The sequence below is a fragment of the Nothoprocta perdicaria genome, unplaced genomic scaffold (genome assembly GCF_003342845.1).
Source record: "Nothoprocta perdicaria isolate Ctin4 unplaced genomic scaffold, notPer1 scaffold_0, whole genome shotgun sequence".
NCBI classification, from domain to species: domain Eukaryota; kingdom Metazoa; phylum Chordata; class Aves; order Tinamiformes; family Tinamidae; genus Nothoprocta; species Nothoprocta perdicaria.
Window position 1 is genome coordinate 17,029,829 of NW_020454092.1, and position 16,272 is coordinate 17,046,100.

General features: G+C 40.0%; 1 protein-coding gene across 1 annotated transcript in view; it reads right to left on the minus strand.

Annotated features, from left to right (window-relative positions):
- The window catches only part of TTC39A (tetratricopeptide repeat domain 39A), a 39,506-nt gene extending 27,144 nt beyond the window's left edge, over window positions 1-12,362 (minus strand). The window contains exons 1-2 of the mRNA XM_026034049.1: window positions 12,320-12,362; window positions 3,566-3,670 (exon numbers count right to left, since the gene is read on the minus strand). Coding sequence (XP_025889834.1) covers window positions 3,566-3,648 — 83 coding nt within the window. The 5' untranslated portion in view covers window positions 3,649-3,670; window positions 12,320-12,362. The remainder of the gene's footprint in view (window positions 1-3,565; window positions 3,671-12,319) is intronic.
- Between the last annotated feature and the right edge of the window lie 3,910 nt (window positions 12,363-16,272).

Consider the following 16,272-nt stretch of genomic DNA (forward strand, 5'->3'; position numbering starts at 1 on the left):
GTTTAGATCTTTAGAAGGTAAGTTCTATATAACATGGAATATTCAATAGGTATGCAATAAAACAAGATGTCCTTTCAACAAAATCTCCAACTTTGATATACCCATTCCTGATATGTGCACTCCACATGTTCATTATTAAGATGAGCTACTTCCTTTTCTTTCTCTTTCAAGGTGAATGTGGCTTTGTTTAAAGGAGAAAAAGCCAGACTTTAAAGACACCTCAGTCCATTTAATTTCTCTCCCTAGGAGAAATATACCTGCCCATATCCCACATGATATTTGGACTGAATTGAAAGAATAAGGGTAATTTTACAGTCCTAAGACAGTCCTAAATTAAACAGTGATTCAATATCTTGCTGTGCTGACCTGACTCCCTTTAAGCTTTCCAAGTACCCATATATTATCTCACATTAATTCCTTTGCTCACTAGTGCGAAGGAAATGCCCCAAATTATCTTCAGGAGCCCCTGACATTTGGTTAACTTTTTTCAGAGCCAAAAATTAACCTTTGCTACACCTACAGCAATCCTCTATCAATGACACTAAGCAACTAAATCACCAAAGGAAAAAAAAAATGATATGATCCAAACTTATTTTACATATATATTTCTTGAGATATATATATATTAAAGCTTCATTCTCTTTGCTATTTTACTGCTCTTTGTTTCACATTCACCTATCTTCTCAGTTAGAAGATTTCCCAGGGAAAGTCCCTTCACCCAACTGAATGACCTGATTTTTGCTTTTATTTTGCAACGGCAAACATATTTCACCATACAAAGATGGCAGTTATTATTTCAAATGAGCATTTCCATTAAAATTTTAATTATATCATTATTTTAATTGCAATGCACACAATAACATCTAATATTGTAATCTGAACCTATTTTTAAAATACTAATGGTGGTTAACTAGTACAGAGAACTCCAGTGCTCCAATAATGGTTACACAAGTCACTAATAAAGAGGTAATATACCTCCCCACACCTACCTGTAACACACATACATACATACAAGGGCTGAACTTACTTTTTGAGACATCTTGCTACTAGAATTAACATCTGGATTTGTTAATCCAGGTACTTTTGGGAGATTATTTTCAGAGTAAAGTCAATTGTCGTATGTTTGTCATTCTCAGGACATATAAACCTGTAAACTGCAACACAGACGTGTTGCATCTCAGCCCATGATTCACATTACTCTATGTAATGAATTTATCTTTGTTATTTACCACGCTTCCAAAAGGTTTGTCGTCAGCAAACTATCAGGTAATTATTTCATGCATTCCTTCAGAATATTAAATTAAACAATATTTGTCTTGGAGAGGGAAAGAAGAAACCTCACCAGAACTGACTCATTGAATTATGATATGTTTGCAATTAATATGAGTGCAAAAAATTTATTCAGATTTAAATTCTGTAGGCATCTTTGGGAATAGGAAGAAGATGAGATTTTTCCCTGCCACAATAACTGGACAGTTTTACACTGTTATTCATTGTCACAGTTAATAGGATACATATTGAAAAATCCCTGTTGTGTTTGATGATTGAATTTGAAGAATTTGTTGAAATTCTTAGATTTAATATGAATATTCCATACAAGAGATTAAATTAATTAGACACCATCCCAACATATTTAAGCTGCACGGGAATAGGAAGATCTGAGGGTGGGTTTTTTTTTTTTTTTTTTTTTAACTCTCATACACTGCCAAAATCAGCTCTCAGTTACATATGGTACAAATCAGCTGGAGGTTGACAGTAGAAGCCAAGTGTAATTTACTGAATCTGCAATAGTGTAATACAAAGTAGAGTATGTCCTACAATGTATGTGGAAAAGCTGCAAAATCTAAGACACAAAAATTCTTTGCAAGTAGGTAAAAACTGAAAAGTATTTTTTAAAACAAAGATAGCATGTTTATCGACTGTGAAAACTAATTTCAAATCTCAGCATGCTAAAAGGCAACAGTGAGGAACTGATGATTCCCAAAGAAAATACTCAATATTACCACATGTGCCTACTTTACAACCCTTGTCATTCCCTAAGGAGAGGGAGTGTGTCTGTAATGGATATCATCTGTAGTGTAGCTTTCTGTTTCTGCATCACACACAGAATTCTGATCTTAGTGAATTTCCCTCACTGCCAAGGGGCTACAGGAATAGGGCTGTCTTCTTAACAAGAAGCTAACATGAAAAAAACAATTTCAAAATGGTTTTGCAACGTGAAATACATTCGTATTCCAGGTGCAAATACAGAAAGTCAGCCCACATAATGAATTCTGCAGGACCTAACAAAAGCAGAATGGAAACCACACGGAATAGAATAAAAACGGAATGGGGGGGGGGGGGGGGAGGAAGACATGCACAGTCTCAGCAGTTTTTTGCTGTACTTTGGAAACTGCTTCCAATTCAGTATTTCCCTCATTTTTGCTAAGCCCTGAATAACTGTTTCCAGATGGGCACAGGGGCTTTACTATCAGAATTTAATGAGAATTCAGCTATTCTTACTGTCATTTTTATGATATTTTCTGATGATATATAAACACTAAACACAACACTGCTGTGAATAAAACTAGTATGAAGAACACATCTGATTCCACAGTTTATCAAGAATTACTTTGACAGCGTATACTGAGTCTGAGGTTGATACTCTGGTAAACAGATACACAGCATTTACAGAAGGATGCATTTATTGACTGATGACTGATACATATACTAAGTCCTTTTTGGTGGCTCTTACCATATCAGTCACATCTTGAGGAAGACATGAGAAGAGGATGTAGAAGAGGGAAGGAAATGAAGAATACTGATGACAACTTATATGCAATGCATCTGAATGAGGTGAATAAAAGAATAATTGGGCAGAAAAACAGCTGTCGCAACCTGCAACTCTTGCTACTTTTCAGGATATGTGAGGCCTAATCAGACAAGGATGAATGAAGTTGCTATGAGCCGTAACATTTGCAGTAAAGCATGTGCATGCGCTTTCACTGAACTTGCATGCGAGAAACCAGAGTTCAGATTTATGTGAGTTCAGAACAAATGCAATCAAGGATGGAGGAAATTGTAAAATATAAAGTGAAATTGTAAAATATAAAACTTGCATTACCTATGAATTATATTTGCTTGATATTTCAATGACCTAAAAGACTGCATGATGTAGTTTGCTGACGGATCAAAAATAAATTAAGCATAACTTGGGGAAGAGATGGAAAATAGCTGATTTATACAACACTGCAAACTCTCCCTGCATGCAGGAAACACATGAAAAGCAGAAAAAGACAGGAGGATAGACTTTTTTTCTTTCACGAATAAGAATCTCACATATTATTCTACAGTTAAAGGGTATTTCTTTGGACAGCAATCCAGCACTTTCTACAGTTATCTCTGTTCAATCATGTTTCTCACTTACTCAAGTGTAAAATCTTTTTTCTGTCTTCTTAAGAACTTAGTGTATTACTTACTACCTCTTTCTGAACCCAAACCACACAGTTTAATGCTTACTGAGAGAGTACTAGCTGCCTAGTTCTCCATGAAAGACGGAGAAGTGAAGAAAACGCTGTCAACTTACTTGGCTTGTAAGGAAGCCAAAGCATCCGAGAACTTGTTGTTAAGAAATAGATCCAAAGCTGCCATACATTCATGCAATGCCATGTTGAGGTCGGATGTAGGTGACCTGCAAGGAGAGAGAATATATTTAGTACGTATGTTTTCCTTTCACTGATAAAGTACTACTATATTTGAATTTGTCACCTTCAGTGCTAACCTTATATCCATGTGAATAATCTGCTCTTTCATTTCTAATACTTGCAAAAGATGAAAGTGTCTTCCATAGCACGTATTGTGCTTTTTTTTTTTTTTTTTTTTTTTTTTTTTTTTTTTTTTTTTTTTTTTTTTTTTTTTTAAAGCCAAATCATAATATTACAGCCTGTGGAAATTAATTCAAACTTCATTCTTTCTGACAGAGGAGCAAGTGCTGTAAATAAGTACTGGTACATGTGGATGTTACCATGCGGAACACAGTAATCTGATGAGCTCAGTTGGCAGACACACCGAAGCACTGGGTGACAACCCACACCTTGACTGTGTTCAAATATGACAATAGGCTAGTTGCATTGTGATTAGGCTGTTGCTTTGTTAAGGGCAAAAAGTTTCTGTACTACATCTCAAGATTATACCCATTGCTACTGCAACAACTGCTTGACCTCAGCTCCTACTCCTTATGGTTCCTGACGAATAAAATACCATGGTCTTGTAAGTTGGTTAAAATTTTACATTGTGCCTGCTTCGGAAATACGCTTTCCCTAAAAAATGCTGCAGCATTTCCAAGTCAGAAAATTATCTTGGTAGCTTACTCTGAATTTTTCTCCTGTACAATGCTCAGATGTCAGTCTGACATTTCATAAGGGTTCTCAGCTGGTCTCGGGGTTGCTGGCAATGGGATAACGCAGACCAGGTGAAAAAACCTGGCCCCAGTTCATCCCAGCAGAACTGCTGTTCTAAAGAAAAAATGATCAGACTTTGCACCGACAAAGTTGCAGTAACCTGGCCAATATCAAGACAGGTGAAACAGAATCTAATGACAGAAGAACCATATTACATTAACGTGTGATATATGTCTGTACTGGAAAAAAAAAAAAAAACCCTCAGCAATTTCCTGACTCCAACAGCTCAACAGCTCTAACTGATGTGGAAATTGTGTTATCTCCCTAAGAAAAAGGGGCAAAACACAGCTTGCTCAAAAATGCAGTATCATGTCTGCCTAACTCTCAGAATCTACTCCAAATCTTACTTATCATAATAATTACAACTTTGTCAATTATTGTTTGCATGTATTACGGTTCTTATGTGCCTTTTTTAAAAACAGATCCTGGCTTAAACCAGCTTTCCAGCGATTGAATCAAACAGCATATTCAAGATTGTAATAAACCTACTTTAATCTGCTAATGTCTTTAGACACTGCTGTTAGTAACATTTTATTGTTTTTGCTTACTTTTATCTCCATGCAGGAGAAGAACAAAATACAGTGCACCGTTTCACATTGTTACCTTTTAAAATAGAAAACTGATCAAAAAAAAAGGGGGGGGCGGGGGGGACACTGTAGAAGTTCAAAGCACAGATATGTTAACCATTTAACATTTTTTCTGGAATAAGAATAACGAACAGAGTGCTACTGCCAGTACCAGCAATAATATAAGTAGCATACTTCACTAATGCTCTAAGGAAATCTGACATTTGGTGTGGTTTCCCTGCAAAGAAATTAAGACCCGGACAAAAACACACGCCTTACACAATACTACAAATTATCATTTACTGCTGCTAACAATAGGGCTAAAAGAAACAGTTTTATCCACAGAATACCAAGGATTTTAGCAAAATGATTAGTCATGCCTCGGTGGGTTGCAGATTTTCTCCGTTTTCAACTATCAGAGCAGAACTACCTCTAATGCAAGTGGAAAAACCACGCGCTGGGGCTCACCTTTCTGGTAAGTCTCCTGTGTTTTCTGTCATAGTCATTTGGGCGCCCGGTGAGCATTTAAGCGAGACCATGTAGCAGCAGCAGCAGCCACACGGGGCCACACAGACAGTGGAGAGTGACAGTGTGAGCAGCGGCGAGGGCAGGGCAGAGGCAGCCTGCCTGCCTGCCAGGAGGCTACACACTCTCACGGGCCTTTGTGCATGTTATGATGACACCTATGAGCCTCAGGAGCTCAGCTACTGCATGCTAAGAATGGGTGATTTGGAAGCTGTTCCATAATACATTTTGTTCCTATATTATTGAATATCACTATAATCTGGAGGCTGTCAGTTGCTGCCAGTGTATCTTTGATCTGTGAGCTATCATAGACCTGTCAAAAACTAGTGACCACATTGGGTGTCTTTCATTCTGTGCAAACAAGGCAGAAAAATCGTCCTGTGATTACAGATTTGAAATGGAAATTATTGCATGAATTATTGAACCACATGAGAAACCTGTGAATGAGAACTGAGCATCAAATTAGACTGGCCGAAATGAAGGAGAACTGAGGCCCTAATTGCTGTGTATGTCAGCAGCACAGAAGACAAGAAAGTATTTTTGTCGAATCAAGGATTCTCTGCAAAGCAGACCTGAATCCATGAGCCAAAGTGCTGCTTGTTGATGGTTCCTATAACGTTGTGAGGTAGTGAGATTCTCCAAGTTATTTGTAAAAATCTCTCTTTAATTTTAGGCCAAAATTAGATAAGTGGGCAAGAACAATTTATATCACTGGAGTGTGCTCATGTGGCTGCCAAAATAAAACAGTGTGTGCTCACAGCTGTACTATTGCTATACTTAGGGGCAGACAAGAACAGCAGACACAATCTCTCCATTACAATAGTTGGAATGTATAAGTTGATTGGTTATAATTTGATTCTTCTATGAACTAAATTAGTTTTTCCAAAGGGTCATAGCCTAATGTTAAAAATTATACCTGTCTTTTATCCTACATGGAACTATTTGTTAGGTTATACAACACAATTCCAGTAAAGGATTCATCAACTATTGAAGAAAGATCCAAAAGTGATCAACAGGAGAAGGCGAATTTCAGGCAGATACTCTGAAGATATTAACATAATAGGTTAAACCTTCTACTGTTTTTATGGTGTCCTGCACAGATATAAAAGTTATTTTAACAGACCCACAGGCCGTCCCTTTGATAACTCTGTTACAAGTTCAGAACAGCGGTATACGCTTGCACTACTGCAGGAGACAAAAGGCATTACTGTTTCCCCCGGCTGGCCATAGCTACTCCTAGAAACTTAAAATTAAGCAAGGTGCTTCTATGTCATGGCCATGAGCTACTCTGAAAGATTATCAACTTTTTCCACTAGCTGCTTATATACTTTATAACTGATCCTTTATTTCCCAAATTAATCTTTAAAGTTCTGCATGGTGAATACTCCAGCTGTTGCTAGACTTGGCAGTTTTGGGGTAAAAATTACATGCTCAGTTAACCTTCACCGTACCCACATCACCTCTATCTCTCTCTCTCTCCTCCCTCACTTTTTTTTTTTTTTTTTTTTTTAAATTAAACCAAACAAATCTAAAAAACTACGATCAGGAATGTTTCAGGCTGTTTTCTCCATTGTTTTAGAAGGTTTTCTTTCTTGCTTGCCTTTTGGCAGCAGGTTGAACCAGGACAAGCATATGGTTCTCATATTTTACTACTTACGAAATCATCTTCTCTGCCCTGGAGCCCACAACTGGAGGTGCTTCATAAATCGTAATTAAAGTATATCCTATGGCTTAACGTAAGGCTTGGTCTCTGTGCTCCACTGCAGCCCCATTGCCTCCAGTCTGAAGCACAATTATGCAGGACATTGTAGACGATGTTGTTCCTGCTTAAATATCAGATCCCTTCTATTGCTGACAACAACACTTAACACCATAAATAAGGAAAGTATATGATAAATTACTTTTTTTGAATATTAATGAAAATCAAAGCATCTTCAGAAGATTCAGAAGAATCATGATTCTTTCTGTGATCAAAAAGAAGCCAGATTTACAATACCTTCAATATTATTTCAATAGCTTTTTCAATATTGTGAAACACTGAAAGCGAGTTAAATCAGTTCATACTCTAAAATATGGGAACATTTCTCTGATAAATCTCCATTAACTACAAAGGCAGTTTAGGCCATATGCACAGATAATTTAATTTGGAGGAACACAGTAAAGTACAAACAGTCAAGCACAATGAGGCTGAATAGGACATAGTGAGAAATCTCCACAGAGAAGCCCCAGCACTGGTGACTCAGGAGCTGATTCTCTGGGAAGAGTCAGCATCTTGGAGTGGGCAGAAATAGAGGTACCCGCTGTTTTTACACAAACAGCCCAGGAACCACCATGCAGAGCAAGTAAGAGGCAGGATCAGAGAAAAGCACTGAAGGGAAAGATTATTTTTCAGCCCCAAGAAATGTCATATCATAATCTCTGCAATCATACCAGGATCATACCATCAGAACTGGCACTGTTTATTGCTATTCAAACACACCAGCAAGTCACTCTAGAGATCAGCAAGCAGGGTTCCAGCTCCACTGAGGCTGTTCTCTCTGCATAGCACAGTTGGCTTCTTTGCTGGGTCAAGCCACCGAAACATATTTCTTAGGCAAAATAAAATTCGTAACAGTTTTGTATTGCCTGCAAACTTCCCCACTGCACATTCTCAAAAGTATCACCACTGAACAGATACTATTTCTGTTACTGTAGCACTGGGCAATTATAGGCAGGGGACATCAGATAACTGAGGTTATTTTCTTTGCCTTTTCAAGTTTGTCAGGTCCTTTTTAAAACAGATGACTACTCTAAGCAACTATCTTCTGAACCCAAGACTGAAAAAAAAAATGCATATTTAAACAAAATGGAAAGCACATCACTTAGGAAGCATTCTTTTTCTACTTTGTATATATTTCCAAAGCCACATGAGATCAGAAATAAATTCACATGAATACCTATTTCATCAGATGAAAAGGAGAACCATTAAATAGTTCTCACAATAATATATTAACACTAAGATTTCAAACAACACAGAACTTCTTCATATTCAAAAGTATGTATGTTTATACAAGTAAATATGCTTTATTTAAGTAAAATCAATTCTAACATACCGTTCTTGTTTTATGTGCCAGGCTAGCAACAACTTAGTATAAGTTCCATTTATCTTTTTGCTCTTCATATGTAGTCTCTGACTAAGGCACTTTGGTACCATGGAAATATCAATGCCTCTGACAATGACAAAGGAACAGGAAAGGATTTGGTATCCAATATTTTGGTTACCCAAATATTCGGTATAAGAATACAAAAAGTGATGCAATTCTGGAGCTCCAGAGATCTTAGTCACTACTTCAATATTGTACGTGGAATTTGGCAGACTTTATTTTTGAGACTAACTGCTCTGAAACTACCACGGCTGTCGAGGCTTTGAAAATGCTGAAGGTCTTTCATTAGAGAAAAATTTACGCTTTTGGCCCTTATGTTTCAGGGAAAGGTCACAAGACAATGGGATGTGACAAAACAGTCAAAGGAACAGAACAAAGTTCAAAGAATCAGTCGATTTATGTTCTGCCTTGGTTCCACCACTGTTTAACCTGCACCAAGCAGGATCTACATTGCACTATGCTGACAGTTCTCATCCTGTATTTGAATTGGCAAACAATGCCATAAATCAATTTAGGTAGATTTGTTCAGCTAGATAAAAATGTGCGTGTCATTTTGCACTTCCTTTTCAGCAAGCAACAGAGTTTTAGTGCCATAATCGCTCATAGGAGCACACCAGAAGTACAGAAATGCAGCAATCTATTATTCCCATTTATTAGAAGGGTCTACATCAAACAGAAAGAAAAAAAAAAAAAAAAGACAATTTAACCTGATCCAAGCATCTGGAATTGCATTAACCTATTGGAATGTACAAACAAAACAAAGTAAAACCCACAAAGTTCAAGTTAAAAGAAAACAAACACATTCAGCATTATAGAACCTTACATGCAAACTGCAATTAAGGAGCTAAATCTGTTGAGTAAATTTTCATGGTAAGACAGTCCATATTAATGCTCAAGTTTTAACAATAACTTTTCAATTCCAATGCTCAATAACCTTTATCATTACAAAACACTTTTCTTTTTTTTTTTTTTATAAAGTCTTAAGGTCAACATTTACTTAGTCTTACCTACCCATACGTTCTCTTCTCTAAGCCCTCTAAATTCTTCCAATACCTCTGGACAAACACAGTTCTGTCATAGTTATTCTCAAATTTTAAAGGTTCAATCCTGTTTACATTAAAACTAATGCAAATTCAACAGAAGCTGGATGAGGCCAACATTTTGCAATGGTACTGAGTAGACTCAGGTACAAACTTCAACAACAGCAAAAGCAAAAGGCTTTACATTACATTCCAAGATAAGTTTCCAGGGAGCTTCCAACACATTGAATTATTATGTAAGAAATCATCTGCAAGGCACAGTTCATGCTACTTTAGCCAAAAACAATGTCACTTTCCCTCAAATTAAATAACAATTCAAACTGAGTAAATTCAATACAACACCTTTATAATATTCTTAAAACTACTGAGTTGATCAATACACAAGAACAGAAAAAAAAATGTTTCATTAGGATGTTTTCTGGGCACTCAATAATTTTAAAGCATTTCTGAGAAGTTCTCTTTCTTAGGCATTGGTGCTTTCAGAGGCAAATAAGTAGTACTCTCCTCAATTCACAGAGTGAAATAACTCAAAAAGCGGCATGAGGATGCATGATGAAAAAAAATAAATACATACACAAATAAACAACCTTCCCCTCCAAAAACAGTGCTGGCTTAGGATTCAGGCATATGGCAGTCTGGGAACTTTTTGGCATTTTTCTTCCTTTCCTGATAGGAAGTCCTGATTTATTAAAACCAAAAACTTTGACTACAAGATTCCACCAGTTCAGAACCACATTTTTACTCAGAGTCAAGTAGGGAGAAAAAAAAAAAAAAAAAAAAAAGGCAAGTTCAGTACTACATTCTGCTTGAAGATTGAAGATTCAACCCATTAAAAGTCCAAATATATCTGAATGCCCATCCTAACATTCAAAATTTCTTCCTGCTATTGATTTTCTATAAAAGACAACTGAAATCTTATTATCAAAGTGAGGACAAAATCCAAAAACTTGCAAAACAGCCAGACTCAACAACTCCGGCATTTAGCTTTTAGTTCAAACCAGTCCACTAAACCATCCTGTCTTTCAGCTATGAGCTAATAATTTCAGCCTGCTCTCAAACCAAAGAAAGTTAAGCTTAGTCATAGAGAGAGAACAGNAAAAAAAAAAAAAAAAAAAAAAACCATAAAAACGCTCTAGAATTATCTACAGGCCAAAAGAGAGATTATTCCAATATTAATGATAAATTTAATTAGCAAACAAACAAAAGATGTATAACAGAAGGGTTTTTTTGCAGCATCTTTTAGGCCAGGAACCAATAGCACTGTAACCAGAACATCCCAAGTATTTGGTGTCCCAGTGCAGTTTTGCTCCGGCACACGAGAGCCAGGCCCGGTAGATGGAGCTGCAGGAAGGGGAGGAGGACCAGGATGTCGATCGGCCTCAGCAAGGCTCCTTTCAGCACCACCTCCCTCCCTACTCTAAGAAAACCCCAACGGCTGCTGGCTGCTCCAGAACATCTTGGCAAACGTTCATGTGCGCACACAAGATTTTCTCAAGTGTAACAACCACAATCTCTTTATCTTTGTTGCTAGTAATCTGCTATTAGTACCGACATGGGAGCACAACAGCCTCTAATAATGTCAATTGAAAGCCCTAACATAAACCACCTTCCCACCCTAGAAAGTGGGAATATGATCAATAATACTTTATTGGTCCCTACAAAGGTCCCTATCCAGAGACAACGTGATAACAAAATGGACAAAACTACTGCAAACACCAATACTCACAGCATTTTGGATCATTAGACAGATGGGAAAGACTGTTTTTTAACCCTATAGTACTTAAAGCAGTTTAGTTCCGCCAGACTCGTTTACAGCAATGCATAAACAGGCCTTTAATGCACTTGTGTGCAAAATTCAGTCCATCTCCACCAAGGGAGAATGTTATTTACACACTGATTCAGCTTTTGACGAAACCGACTCCCTCCCATGCACACCGCATCACTTTTTGTATTCTAGGGGCAGCGGGAGCACACACGTGGAGGGAAAAGGAAATCCCCCCCCCCCCCCACAGTGGCTTCATAAGGCAAGGCAAGGATTTGGTTACAATTCATGTCAACATTTCCGTGTCCAGGTGTGTTGTAAGCTCTGTAAACATCAGCTCGAGAAAAACGTCCGGGTCTTGCAAGCTCCTGTACTGTTCTGTGACATTATATGGCTCATGTAACGCTTCGATGGCCACTTGCACACAACTACGAGGGGAGCGCTGCATAAATACAGAACTTAAACTGTCTAATAATAAAATAAAAGATGTAACCCTGAAGCAGTAAAAATGGAGCTTCTGCTCCTTCTGCAATTTATTTTCAGGCTGGTGAACCGAGGAGCAGCTGGACTAAGTGACATGCCCAAACTTCTGTGCAATCCTGTGGCAAAGGGGCTGGGGGCGGCCGTGCCGCGCCTGCCCCTCCCGGACGGCCCGGCCGCGAACCCGCGCAGCCTCCTCGAGCCGCACTAGGCGGCGGGGGCGCGGGCGCTGCCCCGCCGGGAGGCGGCAACGGGGCCGTCACAAACTCCTCGCACAGCCGGAGCACGGCAGGGGCCCAACGGTCGCGGCCCCAGCCCAACGGCTGCCCCCGCCAACAGCCGCCGCACGGGGTGGGCTTCCTACCTGGCTTCGCCGCTCCTGCTGTCGCTGTCGCCGCGGGAGTCCATGAGGACGAGTGCGGCCGGTGCTCCGCGCGCTGTGGGCACCGGGGGCGGGAGGCGCGGGCGGGCGCTGCTGTTCCCCGCGCGGGCGGCAGCCGCAGCCGCCTCGCATGGTGTAAAGCGGCGGCGGCGCCGGGGCTCGGCGCATGTTCGGGCAGGGCCGGGCGCTGCCGCGGGGCCGCCCTCGCAGGTGAGCGGCGGCGCCCGCCCGCGCGGCCCGCCCAGCGGCTGCGGGGAGCGCGGGCTGCCGCTGCCGCCCCCGGCGCGGCGGCTGCTCCCACAGCGCGGAGCGGGGTGAGGCGGTCCCGGGGCGCACAGCACCCACATCAGGGGCTGGGGGCAGCCCTTCAGCTTAAGGGAAGCCTGTGATGGTCTTAATCAGGTGCCAGGAACGGCTGGGGAATAACAGAGCTTGGGCTTTTACTGTGTGCTCCCAGCTGCAGTGAATTTCTTCATTTACCTTGTTCCCTAAAGCACAGGAACTGCAATGTATCTCCCACAGCTGCCTTCTTACCCAAGCATTTTTCACTTCCTGCAAAAATATTTTAAGACATGCAATAATTCTTACATTTTCCATAAAGAAACATACATCCATAAATAATAATTTCTTACATATTTTTCCTTAAAGATTTGGCAAAGGTAAGAAGCAAAACGCAGCGGTCAAACCGCATGTTCTAACTGGCATAACTGCAGTGAGCATGTTTCACTCGTAAGGTTTCACCTCACAAAGCTGATGCCTTCCAAAGACTTGGAAGAAAATTCAAGTGATGCTCATTGTACGTCAGTTATATTAAAATATAAATTATCCATTAGCAATACAATTAAAAGAAAAAAAAGTCTTTATCCAAACATTTAAACACTTATCTCACTCCACCTCTTTCCACTCGGGGCCTAGGCCTCTGCCCTAGCTGTAAATATATTTCAGCTTTCTGGCTCTTGCAGCTGCAGGTCTCCAGGCCAGAGCTGGCACAGAGGGGATGGAGGATAGCAGGGATGAGAGTCCTGCCCAGTCACACAACAGAGCTTCTCTTTGCCTGCAATGGGTTCCAGGCCTGGAGAAGACATTCCTGATACCAAGGACAAGCTGCTCTTAGGGCACCATGATCCGGAGCCTTGAGATCAAACCCTGGGAGACGGTACCCTAACTGGTCAAAACAACTCCCTTTTGGTTCCCTCATTCTCTCTGATGACTCCTGCCTCTACTCAATCCCTGCTCCCACCACTATACCCGCCTCTCTGCGCCCTCGATAGGCGACAAGTTTATTCACTCACAGTGCCAGTTGCGCTGAAGGTAACAGGAAGCTATGGACGCGCCTAGTGTAAATAGTCTTACTGCCACACACACATGGTATGATACAACACACGGTGTGATACAACACACAGATGGAAGCAACTACAGCCTGAAAGGAAGGGCAGCCATCCCGCAGCTGCCAGCGCTGCCCAGGGTGCAGGAGGTGGCAGCCATGTCACAGCAGGCAGAGCCACAAGATGGCTGCCCTCCACCCCCTGCCCCCCACCTCCTCCAACGGCTGCAGCAACTGCTGAGGGGAGAGACCCGCTCCCCACCCGGGGCACCCGAGGACATGGTGGAAATGGGCAGCGAGTTTAGAACTAAAAACCAGACCATTGTGAAGTTTGGACCCAGACCCCAAGTTTTCTCTGGCTCTAACACTTTTTGGATACAGCAGTTTAGGAAAGTTGTTTGTTTTTTTTTTTTTCCAGAGATTTGTTAAGAGTAGCTGATGTTGACAAACAAAATTCCCTATTTTTTTTCCACAGGAGCCTAAAGCCACAGTGTTTATTTGATGATTTGGATCCTCTAGTCACATTTCCACCCTGCTTTCCTAAGGAGAAAAGAAAAGCCACCCGATTGCTTTCTGCCAGACTGTCCCAGCAATTTTAATGGGAGTAAAAATCCCCTAAGCAATCAAGATCCTCTGTTTCAATGGAAAAACCCAAAAAGGGAAATCTGCAGGTGAGCTGAGAGGTCATTAGATGCCAGAGAAGCTGCACCATAGACACTTTACAAGTATCCTAATTCAGGATTAGCCCAGAGCAATCAGGAAATTACCAGACATAAACTGATAAGAAAATGTGCGTAGTTAGTGGAGAGAGTCATTAAAACAGAGCACCAAACTTGTTTTTTTACATTACTGATTCCATTTGTGCTGGAATTACAGTCATTAGTTAGTGCTGAGAAGTTACTGGGGCCAAATAAAATTTGTATTTACCTGGCTTTTAAATTAATCTGCAATCTGTATTAGTCTGCTCCACTGAAAGTGTTTGCATAGGTGGAGCCATTTACTCCAAAACGCAGTTGTCAATGAATTACGCAAAAGAGCAACACCCAACAGTGCACACTTATTTCAAATTTATCAGCTTCAGTTTGTGAACAAATTAATTTCAAGCACAGAGTCAAAACTGCTAAACCACCCAAAAATATAAACTCTGCACAATACTGAAAGCCAGCTGTTTTAACTTAATGTGACCATTGAATGCATAACTTATCAATAACTCATTTTCTGATATACAGGGATAACAATCCTGAGATTATTCAGCAAAACATGTGTTTGTGGAAGGAAATGAACAGAGGGAAAGAAGGCCAGGGTAGGTGCAGGAGAGGGAGCGGCAGGACAAACAGAAGGCCTGGCCTGGTGCACTGAAACAATGGCCACGTTAATGAGAACAGTGGGTGCATAGGGCTAAGTAAGGAAAAAAAAAATGCTAAAGAATTTATTAGCTGAACACCAACAATGCAGTTAATGGTGTGAAGAACGCAGGGCAAGCAGCAGCCCCACCTTCCTCCACCGCTGTCAGTGGAGCTGTTTTGACAAAGGAGCTAAGAAATGGGCAGAGAGAAAGTATTTGGTCAATTTGAGCATGATAGTGTAATCTGAACACAAAAGGAAAAAAGTCACGGTGGTTTTAGATAAATATTTTAAATAAGTGAGAGGTGTCGTAAGGAGGGGTGACAAGCTTTATAGGCATTTCTTTTTACAGATGTAACAATGATCCACATTTTTCTGCATAAAATACCTGTTACATACAGATTTCTTCATGATGAAACTCATGCATTTTAGCTGAATCTAAAATGAGAGCAGAAAACAGCTTTCGTGTCCTGAAGAGTATATTTCCATGCAATTCTGCACTTGAAAGCAAATTTTCAGTAACCGATTGCATTTAGTATTTAGAGCTTCTATTAATAACTACTTCAGCCTATACTATAAATTGCTTTTCAAAACCCTTAGCAATTTTATGTTGTTGGAACGAAGCTGGAAACACTAAAATAAGTCCAAGCTGTATCATTATCTTCTATAGCTAATACTAATGAAAAAAACATTAACTGCAGTTCAAATGAGTTATTCTCCTGAGCATATTATATAAATATAGAATAAAAACAGATTCTATAATTGTATATGATATAAAAGAATGAAGTCTAGGTAATTTTAGTTTTCATTACTCCACTTTCAGAAGAGCATTTGATAATGAGACAATAATGAGAATGACAAAAGCATCTGTTGTTTCAGGACTTACTGACCTACACTTGATGGTCTGTCATTTGACAAGTTGAAAGTCCTTGCTTGTTCTTTTCTGGGGTGCAACCGACACTGGCCAGAACTCACTGTCAAGCATCAGGAACACACCTTGCCACCACAAGGGAGGTGACACACAGGTTTCAATCATACCCAAGCCAGTAACTAAAGCTCCACTTCTTCAGTTACTAAAAGAATGTGTTTTGAACTTAACACAAGTTGGATCATCTATGGGGGGGAAGATTACCATCTATTCTCATTGGTAACTATTGACCATCAAAGTTTTGATTTGAGAGCCTTGTGCTTTGTATTTTATAGCACATAGTGAGTGGGCTTCAATCTTAGGATAACAAATGGATGCATCTGAAGGCCAACCATCCTA